The following is an 11580-nucleotide window of genomic DNA, read 5'->3' as shown; positions in this document are numbered from 1 at the left end:
TCTCTCTCTCTCTCTTCTCTCTCTCTCTCTCTCTCTCTCTCTCTCTCTCTCTCTCTCTTTCTCTCTCTCGCTCTCTCTTTACTTCTAAGTTTGGTAGCATCAAAAGAACAAGAAAACCCTCGAAGAAAAGCAGAATCCATGTCACCCTCTGTCTTCCTTGACAAGCTCATGGGAAGAATCTCAGGTTATGATGCCAGAATTAGGCCCAACTTTAAAGGTAGTACAAACAACCATTTTCTCTTTGCCTTTTATTCTCGGTAATACATTATGATATCTTTAGAAGTTATTTGCAACCATTTCTTGTTTTTGATTTGATATCTTTAAAATCATTAGTTATAATGATCATTGGTGCCTATGAGATTTATCTTTTAAATGGTAAAAAGCTGAAGCAGATGTGACTATATTTCATTTCATGCTATGAAATGATTATGTAATAATACTGCGCAGCTCCTGGTTCCTGTTGCCTCTAGACATTTCTGTGACCCTGAATACATTCTTCCATTATGCTGTTACAGAATGGCCCTGAACCCAAACCATCTCAAACCATAAATCAGCCTGAGCTTTCTTAAATTATTAAACTGGTGAGGACTTCCCCTCAGAAGCTCATTTACAGAAGCCACTAATTCATAAATGTCAAGTAAATGGAGTTTGAAAAGCTTTGAAAAAATAAGAGGCAACACTGAATGACATGGAACCTGACTTAGCTGTGTTACAAACAGATGCATAATAAATCAATACATTTATGCACTGAGTTCAATGTACATATCAATATTGTAAGTAAAAAGAAAAGTGTGAAGCAAACAGTCAAATCACTAGGTTAAGAATTAATCATTAAGGGGTACACTCTAAAAAATGGTGCTATATAGTTCTTTGGCTTGTGATCATAGGGGAACCAATGGTTCTTCAGGGGTTCTTCAGCGGTTCTTTGGGATGACTGAGGTGTTATATAGCACCGGTACCATATACAGAAGCTGTTAAGTGTATGGGTGGTTAAGGTGGGGTATAGCAACACTGCCTAACAGAGAACCTGTTAAGCCCCCTAAAAGGTTCTTTGCGAGCCAAAGAACCACTGTTGGTGCTGTTTAGCACCATTTTTGTTGACAAAATAAAATGCGATATGGCACCTCTTATGGGTTCTACATTGCACCATGTAACAAAGGTGCTGTAGAGCACCTTTAAAGATATGGTGCTATAGCACCAAAAGTGTTTCCCTATGATTACAAGCCAATAATCATTTTTAGTGGTATATAGCACCATTTTTGAGTATAAGAGAAGAGTCAACAGTGTAATTATAGATGCAATTACAGACATTAATTACACCTGTAATTACATGCAGATATGTGTTAAATTTAAGTACAACATAAAAACATGATTATTTAATTGTCAGTTCATAGTTGTAAAAACACTTATTATGAAGTTGGACCAATGTTTTCTTCTCTAGTTTTTCTTGATCTTGAATTAACAATTATTCTCTGGAGCAAAGAAAATGCAAAAGATAATAAACTGGATAATACCACTGAATAAGAAAATGAAAATGAAAAGTCTAAATGGTTAAATTATTTGAAGCATTAAATAGCTAACATTGTACTTATTTGTATAACCATGATTAACCAATGGCACTATTAAGAGTCTTTGTGAGGCTGTGGTGTATCATTACTGATTTCACTCTTCTTTTTTACAGGTCCCCCAGTGAATGTATCATGCAACATATTCATTAACAGTTTCGGCTCCATTGCAGAGACAACTATGGTATGTATCCACAATCTGGATGAGTGAGTTTTCATGCACAAATGCCCCATGGTGGTGTTTACACATTACAAATCATAGCAATTATATTAGCTACTGTGATGATTGTTTCTACAGGGTGTAATTAATGCACTAATAGTCTATCAAATATGCAGTTCAGAAACAGTATAGCACACACTAATAAGTGTGTGTTTTGTATGGAGGAAATGTTTCCTGCTTCCGTGCATGTCGTATTATATTTAAATCCAGATTGTGAGAAAGACTGTAGGACACTGTGAGGAAGTGTCCACCGGCTGAATGTCAGAGGGGATGCAAACTTGTTTCCTTCACCATGCTCCTAGGAAGTAATTTTGTGAGATAAATTTAGGAGGGCTTTAGACCCTTTGTCTTTCATCTCAGCCCTTAAACCATCCCCTTAATGTGGCTGTAGAATACAGAAACCCTTATTATTAGCGACACCAGTGGCCGTTAAGTGAACAGCACCCAGCATCGTATTCCTCGTGCTCGCATTTGTGCAAACTCAACATACAAGAGAGTGAACATCATTCAAGGTCATGATATACTCATGGCAAAGTTCTGTTGATGAACATTCTGACGCCACCCACACTGCTCAGAGTGTGTCATGTGTCAAAGAATGGAAGAAAGGCTATAAAAAGTGATTAAAACATGAAAATTCTGCAACACTTCATTTTGACGGTCCCCTTTAGACATTTTGATGACTATAAGTAACGTTGCACCTACATGTCAACTAACTCTCAGTAGAGTATTAGCAGATTGTCTTCTTAATATCTGCTAACACTTTGTTTTGATGCTCCCCCAACAGTCAGTCTACTGACTGAGTAACGTGCAAGTGGATGTCAACTTATTTTACTAACCGTAACACCTTATTCTAATAACTCTAATCATACCCCAGTCTACTAATACTTAACTAATACTCTAATGAGAGTTAGTTGACATGTAGGTGCAACGTTACTTATAGATTAGTCAACAGAATGTCTAAAGGGAACCGTCAAAATAAAAGTATGACCATTTATAAAGTATAAAGTAGGCTATGAATCCAGTCATTGGCGCCATGGAGAGCTTCCCCACAGATCTCATGTCACAGATCTCATCTGAAGTGAAATCGTAACTTCCAGATTTTTATTATATAATAAAGATGAATAAATCAGCACAAGACTGCCAGAACAGACATAGATCAATGCATCTTTAATTGGCCCACTTGAGCATTATGGACAGGCAGGAGAAATACAACAACAGGATCACATGACAAAAAATAACATTGTATTCCAAAGGATCTTACAATGTTAGTACAATGTTTATTTTCAACTAAGTGAAAGTCAGTAGAGCATTGTCTGTTTGTTTGGTTCATTTCACTGTGGATTCTTTGGTAAACTATAGTCAAAGGTTTTGCAAGCAGACTTTTATGGAAATATTATGGACATGGAAATAGTGCAGAAACATGTACTGTAAGTAATGCCAAATCTGTGATCAGTGATTTTTTTTATGTAAGAAGTCATGTACATGTACATTTGCTTATTGCTGTTTATGCATCAGTAAAGCAAGTCAGTGACTATGGTCAACTTCACAATGTTCCTCTTAGTAGCATGGGAATCAACTGTTATTTCAATTGTGATTAAATTATATACAGAAAGTGAGCAAGGAAAGCTCCCTTTAAATAGCTGGAGCTGTCGATCGCGCAAGCACTGCATTCTGCACTCTTGTCAGAACTTCTGCTTCAATCAGTCTACACTGCTCAATGAATCTCTTATTTACATTGTGTTTGCATTGTGTTAGTTAAGATGAATGCATTTGTGAATGCAGAAATTGAGTTGCAATGGCATGATCATTGCATTTTTGCACTCTTGATTTTTGATGTAAAAAGTCACATTATACGTGCATCTCAGGAAGCATTATATAAATATATTTATAATAAAAATGTAACTTATGACCCCTTTAAAAATGTAATTTAAAATAAATATATTTTTCAAGATTGAAGTTTTTTTCCCCATATCACAAATTATTAATTCCTTACTACGTTTTTAAGCACCATGAAACTTTACAACCTGAACTAACCTTACCTTTGGCTGACAAATGTTTTTCATATATTCTTATACAGTGAAGTGTATGTATATATAGATATATATATGTGTGTGTGTGTGTGTGTGTGTGTGTGTGTGTGTGTGTGTGTGTGTGTGTGTGTGTGTGTGTGTGTGTGTGTGTGTGTGTGTGTGTGTGTGTGTGTGTGTGTGTGTGTGTGTGTGTGTGTGTGTGTGTGTGTGTGTGTGTGTGTGTGTGTGTGTGTGTGTGTGTGTGTGTGTGTGTGTGTGTGTGTGTGTATATATATATATATATTAGGGCTGGGCAAATTAAAGCGTTAACGCGGGCGAGTCATTTTTTCAGCTAAACGCATTAAAAATATTTAACGCAAATAACGCAGCGTCCGTTTTTGTATCCATTTTTGCCTAGCGTTACATGATCACGCTCCTATTCATGTAAATGCTTCCAAGCGACAAGACACAAGGACGTCTTTAATGTTCATCAAAGAACAACGGGAACAGAAAATTGTAGCTTTAATGATGATTAATCTATATTTCAGTTAAGAAAGGTGTTGATAAATATTTAATTTCTGTATATTTCTAACAGGGAAGGCCACTGGTAAAAATTACATTTATTATAATGGGTTTATGTAAAGATTGTTTTAAGTTCACGTAAATTAAAAGTAGTTTTTTAAAGCCTAATAAATGTTGAAATTGGGAGCTTTCAGTTATACTGTAATGTAACGTCATTAATGTTTCATAGAGACATCAGGGATACTGGTCTTCATTCATAAAAAGATGCCATTACAACACATATTTAAAATATACTGTCTTTAAATTGTTTCTACATTAATTTGGAGAGTAACTGAAATTATTACAATATCAAAATATTAAAAACTTAAAATATTAAAAACTTATAATATTAATATATATATATATATATATATATATATATATATATATATATATATATATATATATATATATATATGAACAATATCAGCATGACAGACAGACGTAGATAGATTGAGAATCACATCAGGAGCAGAAAAAAGGAAAACAATTCAAATGAGTTGAATGCATCCAAGCCTTTAGATGTACTAGGGTCTGCATTGCTTATATACAGGTAGCCATTTTTTTAATCCTCCAGGAAATCAGCAAGTAAGTGGCAGACTGTTCAGTTATTGTTCTTATTTGTACAGTTCATCCCCATAGGGATCTTGTTTGTCCATCATATGCCACCACAGTTGAACAGAAATGGGCTCCAGGTGTGCTCAGTAACGGAACTGTGTATGTGGGTTTTTTTTTTTTTGTGCCTTTTTGATGTTTGTTCATGTCATACTCTATAGACATCCACACACATTTGGCATTTCACCCAATTGCAACACAGATCTACACAGGAACAAAGAGATGTGCTTTTATCTTAACACAAGTGTCCCAACATTCCTGTCTGTGGACGCAAATGCTCATCACACACACATACTTTGAGTGCCTTGTCGCCTTCATCCCTCGGCTTGCTCTGAATAAGTTATGCACTGTGAGATGGCACACTCACTCTGAAATAATTATGTCTGAAGAGAATGAAGAGAATGTGCCAAAGCCTTTCCCTCACTCAAGAGTGGACTTCTCTTCATAAATATTCCTTCCTTCAAGCCGGATACAAGTCTATTGTCATTAACTCAAATCAACAAACTGTTCTTTGTGATCCAGGGTACAACTGAGCTTTGAAAAAAATAACAACATCAGGTTATCTTAAAGACACATTGTTAAAGTCTATCAAGGAAATATATTTCAAATAATTGTATAAACATCTGGATATGTCCTCAACCTTCTGGTCCACAGTACACATCTTGAGGAGAGTTTCGATGTGCAGTAATAAACAACATCCTTCAGATTTGTTGTCCTTGTCTAAGCTTTAGAAAAGGGTGAAGAAGAGGGTGAAATACCATTGAAAGGAATTCTCTCTAGATATGCTTCCCCATATGTTACATATGGATTAACCCTTCCTAGATTCACTGCCCAGACCATCTGGCCCTTGGATATCACTTTCCCTCAGCATTAAGGCCATGGGATAATCCTAACATCCAGGAACAAAGGACACTGCAATAACAGAACATTATTCTGGACAATCCTCAGTTCCCAGACAACTGATATTCATAATGACAAGTGACACTTTATATTTATTCATATAGCCCATAAATTGTTCTCTAAAATAAAATAAAAGGACAGGAGCATCTAAACATGTACGGGATGCTCGGATGATCCACTGCTTTAATCCATTATTCCTTTATTGTCTGATTATGAGGTTATGAAGGTCTAACCTCAAGTAGTTGCTGTTTCAAAACAACATCTTAAGGGGTTGTTGTTGAACATGTCACTATACAGATAGATTACACTTTGATCTTTCAGAATCCTGGAACATCTGCCAGTCCATGTGCTCATCAGCCCAGTTCTGTTCAGCAGCTGACAAGAACGATAATCTCAAGATTATCGCCAGCTTCATAAAGTGGAATTACGATGGTGAACCAAAATAAGGTTTTCAATTCCATCTCCACATCGAGGTGTGGTTTTGCATGTCTGGAGTGGACTGGTGTAAAACTTGATTTTTGCTTGTAAATGCCACAATTCTTTGCTCATTTTGGCACATGCTGACAACATGCAGGCTTAGAGATGCCAATAGTTATGCTGACAAACATGCAGGTTGAGTGCTTCAATAGTCACCACCAGAGCAGTGAATGTATTGGCAGGGCTATCTGACTGTTACAGAAGCCACAGACATATGGAGATGTGATTAATCGCTGGCTTGTTGGCACGGGTGCAGATTCTCCTCTCAATGCCATCGAGTCCCGCTTGAGTAGGCAATCATAGCAGATGTGTGGAGATTGCCATGGAGCCACTGAAGGCCTGTAGTGGGTTGAGCATTCGCAGATGCGCTGCACGGGTTCAGTCAAGCTCTTCCAGACCAACTGCAAAGAAATGTGCAGAGGACAGAATTAGCTGCTAAGATGATGACAAAGCGGGCAAGATATTGACAAAGAAGTGGTGTGACATCTATAATGAAAGTAAGACATGCTTCATCAGCTGAGATGTTGGCCAATTTGGTGATCTGTAATCTGTGAGCGTCAGCTATGTTTCTGTCAACAAACCACTGCAGTTAGATGTTTTGGTAAGTGGAGCAGAACACTGATGCTTTCCTGTTTCTGGTAATCGCCACGCTCCATCCTCAGCCTTGAGGCGTTTGCATGACTGCTGACAAGTGGCGGATGTGACACAGTTGAGAGTTGTCTTTTCACTAACTGTGTTGCGCTTATTTCCCATGTGGTAAACTTGCTTTCCATATCCCACCACTCATGCACTCAGACACACATACCTTCTAATGAAGCTCTTCAAGTGTTTTAGAAAGACAGATTAGATACGAAAACCGCCTGGTTCTCCATCCGCCTTGCTGCCTAACTATATCACCCTCTTGCTGTCACCTTCCATTCATTATTGTGGCTGTGCGTCTTATCGCTTTTAGGCAAATTCAGTCTGACTATATATAGTATATTCTGAACATCATAACTATTGTTGTCAAAAAGTAGAAGTTCCAATCTCTCCTTGGAAGCGTTTATAACATTTACTTCAGCTTTTATTAGTTTCAAATTATCGTAACTCTGTCTGCAAGCTTATTGTTGAGGTTCATTAAGATTTTGTCTTCATTACTCATGCAATTCCGCCAGGCTTCTAGGCAAATATCATGAGAAATTATGGCATACACAAACCTGTGTTACATTTTGTCCTCAGAACTTTAATTTAATATGGACTGTCGGCTATGTCTTAAGGCAAATTGACAGAGAGAAAAAAAGATCCTGTTCCTAAGACGTGCACATATATATTTTTGTATATATTCTAGTATAGTTTTACATATTCAACAAAGAACGACTGCATCCTTAAATAAGCATTTTGCTTCCTTGCCTGTCACATGTTTCACAACATACACAGCAGGCCAGAACAGATCTGACTGATGATTGAGCTTCATGATTGGATTGGAGAATTAACCTTTTTGGAGGCATAACCTTTGATAAATTGCTACAATATTTTTGGCAACTGTTGGCAATATAAATCCATGGCCTGTCACAACATCATACTGTAGATATTACACACCTTATCACAGTGCAAAATCATTAATTATTTATCTAAGGTGATGGTTTTCAAACAAAGCGCATATTTAATGTAGTCTGTGTGGTATTTACTTTCCTATTGAAGGATTTTACTCATCATTTTCAGAAGAGGGTATGTCACACATACTGTGAAAACTACAAATGTAAATAGCAGTCTGTTGAACATGTAAATCTCAGACAGCATTTTATTATACCATAAATGTTAGTAATGATACTTACTTCCATTTCTAACTAGCGGCTATGCATGCTTGTACATGAAAATACCCATTATGTCTGATTTAAAACTGACAGGGAGGCCTGTTTTACCTGTCCTGAGCTATTTGCCTTGACTGATGATAAGCTGTTACTCTTAGGATTACAGAGTGAACATATTCCTCCGGCAGCAGTGGAACGACCCTCGGTTAGCTTACAGCGAGTACCCAGATGACTCCCTGGACCTGGATCCCTCTATGTTAGACTCCATTTGGAAGCCTGATCTGTTCTTCGCCAATGAGAAGGGAGCGCACTTCCACGAGGTCACCACTGACAACAAGCTCTTGAGAATATTCAAAAATGGAAATGTCCTCTATTCAATCAGGTGAGCCTCTTCAGCAACATAATAATCATTTTGTAGCGTGACTACAGTAAACAGCAGTGACATCATCTAGCGATCAATAAATGAATAAAATGTCACAACATTACTTTGTTTCACTGAAATGCAGGGTTGGGGAGTAACGAAATACAAGTAACTTAGTTACGTATTTACAGTTTTTTACAATCGCTATGACATTTTTTTTCAATACTTTTAACAAATTTCCTAAACTCTTAACGCACCAACACACCTACATCACGCGATTGCCAAAGCGGTTAATTTCATGCTCAAAATCACACATTGTAAACTAAACTCCAAAACTAATTTTCAAAATACTATAATTCTCTAAAACCCTAACACATGTTCTCTTTCAACAGCAACATTTAGTCAATCATAGCACAATGTTATAAAAACACTAACACTAGATGGAATTAGAGAAACTGCATTATTTTATGTGTCAGGTCAATAGACAGTATAGACGAGGGGCGAGGAGGATTTAGTCTCCTCGCTCCCCTTAGGAACCTGACGATCAGATCGTGTTTGCCTAAGGACTCACCGTTAACGAGGTCATGGCTTGCGGCGATAGCGGCAACATATACCTTGAGGGTGGAGGGAGACAGCCTTCGCTCCAACCCATCTTGAAGGAAAGATAGCACAGATCCGACCGAACACTTCCGGGGGTCTTCTCGGCGAGAAGAACACCAATCGACGAACAGGTTCCACTTCAACGCATATAGCCGTCTCGTAGAGGGGGCTCTGGCGGAAGCGATGGTGTCGACTACCGCTTGCGGTAGGTCACCTAGAACCTCCATGTCCCGTCCAGGGACCAGACATGGAGTTTCCAGAGGTCTGGACGCGGGTGCCATAGGGTGCCCCGTCTCTGAGTTAGGAGGTCCTGCCTCAGAGGAATGGGCCAAGGAGGTGCTGTCGCGAGGAGCACTAGTTCCGGGAACCACGTCCTGTTGGGCCAGTACGGAGCTACCAAGAGGAGATGCTCCTCGTCCTCCCTGACCTTGCACAGTGTCTGTGCAAGAAGGCTCACTGGGGGAAACGCATACTTGCGCAGAGCCCGGGGCCAGCTGTGTGCCAGTGCATCCGTGCCGAGGGTCCCCTCGGTCAGGGAATAAAACAACTGGCAGTGGGTCGTGTCGTGGGCGGCAAACAGATCGATCTGTGCGGCCCCAAAGCGACTCCAAATCAGCTGGACCACCTGGGGGTGGAGTCGCCACTCTCCGGGGAGCACTGGCAACCGTGACAGCTCGTCGGCCGCACGATTGAGCAGGCCCGGAATGTGAATAGCACGAAGGGATCTCAGATGCTTCTGACTCCACAGGAGGAGATGGCGGGCGAGTTGGGACAAACGGCGGGAGCGTAGACCCCTTCAAGCCCGACCTTTTCGGCGGCCCGGGAAAGCATAGCCGTCAACTCGGGGTCCGACTCAACCGTTGCCACTCTCCCAGAGGGAGGCAGTACAGCTGAGTCTTCATCCTCCGAGGACTGGAACTCCCCCTCCGATGCTGCAATCGACATCTGCTCGTCAGCGGGCGCTCCGAAAGAGATGACTGGGCGCCCGTGGGCGGGACCAGCGATCTCTTCCGGTGGCGCCACCGGCAGCGGTGCTTGAGAGGGTTCAGGGACCTGCGTAGGGACACTAGGCGGGTTTGTCCTGAACGTAATCCTCAGATCACCCCGGCCATCCGTCGAAGTAGGTCTATCCTGGTTAGGGATAGCTCTAGATCGAGGTATGGGGAGGGGGACTCCGCCTTCCCGGAGGTAGGTGAGTCTAGACCTAAGCACCACAATAGTCATGTTCCCGCAGTGAGAACACAAGCTATTCACAAACGCTGCCTCAGCGTGCTGTAAGCCCAGGCACGTGATGCAGTGAGTGTGGCCGTCAGCGGGCGAGAGGGAACGACCGCATCCAGAAACGCACGGGTGGAATGACATCTTGAGAAAGACGCAGTCACACCCGTGTTGCTCTTTTTGTGAGGAAAAGCTCTTTTAGAGAGTGCTGAAGCACCCAGGGAAACCGCGGCAACACACAGGGGATAGTGCAGTCTGTGTTTGCACTCAAAAATGGAAACGCCCACCGAAACCAACAGGTTTGCTGTGATAACAGCAGTTGTTTCTCTGCAGCTGAGTTCGCGGTCCCGCTGGAGAGTGCCGTCACACCAGCACAACGTTCCTCTTCCTCTTCTCAGTTCTCTGTAATCGCTGAAATAAATCAGGAAAGCAGTCTGTAGACTTCAAATGCCGTTCGGCTCCGAAGTGAATGACGTCAGTGCGATGCTCTCGCTTCCTGTTTATACCCGCGGCGCGGGGCGGAGCGCGAGATGCAAATCTCGCACGCCAATTGTTCATTGGCCTCTTCTTAAGTTCTCGAAGCTGATAGGGGCTCTCTGAAGTGATCCCAATTCGTCTGTATTACCGACGTACGTCGTAGTGACCGACTGAAAGGGAACTACATGTTTCCCAGAAGACAAAATAAGTACAACATGTTCATCCAATTCAAAAAGTTTACACACCCCAGATCTTATTGCATCATTTTGCCTTCTTGAGCATCAAAAAATGTTTTATTTATTCTAAGATTGTCAGCATTTTTTTTTTTTTTTTTTGCTTCAAGAAATATTTTGGAAATCTGATTTAAAATAATATGGTTATTAAAATAATATGCAGCGGAAAACCAAGTCTTATGTTTGGTAGTCCCTTTGTGTTACATACCTTATTAGTATTCTAAAATATTTAGATTGAGTTACAAAATTAGTGTAATCTAACAGAAATTTCTGGTGGAACTTTTCCGTGCACAGACAGCAGACCCAACTAATCGTTAATGAGAATCGTTGTTGATGATTTTCATTATTGATTATTATCAATCAGTCGTTGCAGCCCTAGTATACTGTATAGTATATTTAGCTAATTAACATTTATTTTACTATTTGACTACTATTTAAAGATAGTTTTGTATTAGGCATGCTTTCCCCCCAAAAAACATTATTATGATTATTATAAATATTGTATTATTATTATTATTTATGAATTACGTACACATTAATTAAATAACCAGTCA

The 11580-nt window shown here is 40.0% G+C and overlaps 1 protein-coding gene across 1 annotated transcript in view; it reads left to right on the top strand.

Moving 5' to 3' along the window:
* The window catches only part of glra3 (glycine receptor, alpha 3), a 57832-nt gene that overhangs the window by 24559 nt on the left and 21693 nt on the right, over window positions 1–11580 (top strand). The window contains exons 2-4 of the mRNA XM_079813095.1: window positions 90–217; window positions 1682–1749; window positions 8296–8519. Coding sequence (XP_079669221.1) covers window positions 90–217; window positions 1682–1749; window positions 8296–8519 — 420 coding nt within the window. The remainder of the gene's footprint in view (window positions 1–89; window positions 218–1681; window positions 1750–8295; window positions 8520–11580) is intronic.

This window comes from Gobio gobio (assembly GCF_949357685.1).
Source record: "Gobio gobio genome assembly, chromosome: 3".
Lineage (NCBI taxonomy): Eukaryota > Metazoa > Chordata > Actinopteri > Cypriniformes > Gobionidae > Gobio > Gobio gobio.
Note: the sequence above shows the minus strand (reverse complement) of the source record. Positions and strands in the feature narration are given on the sequence as shown.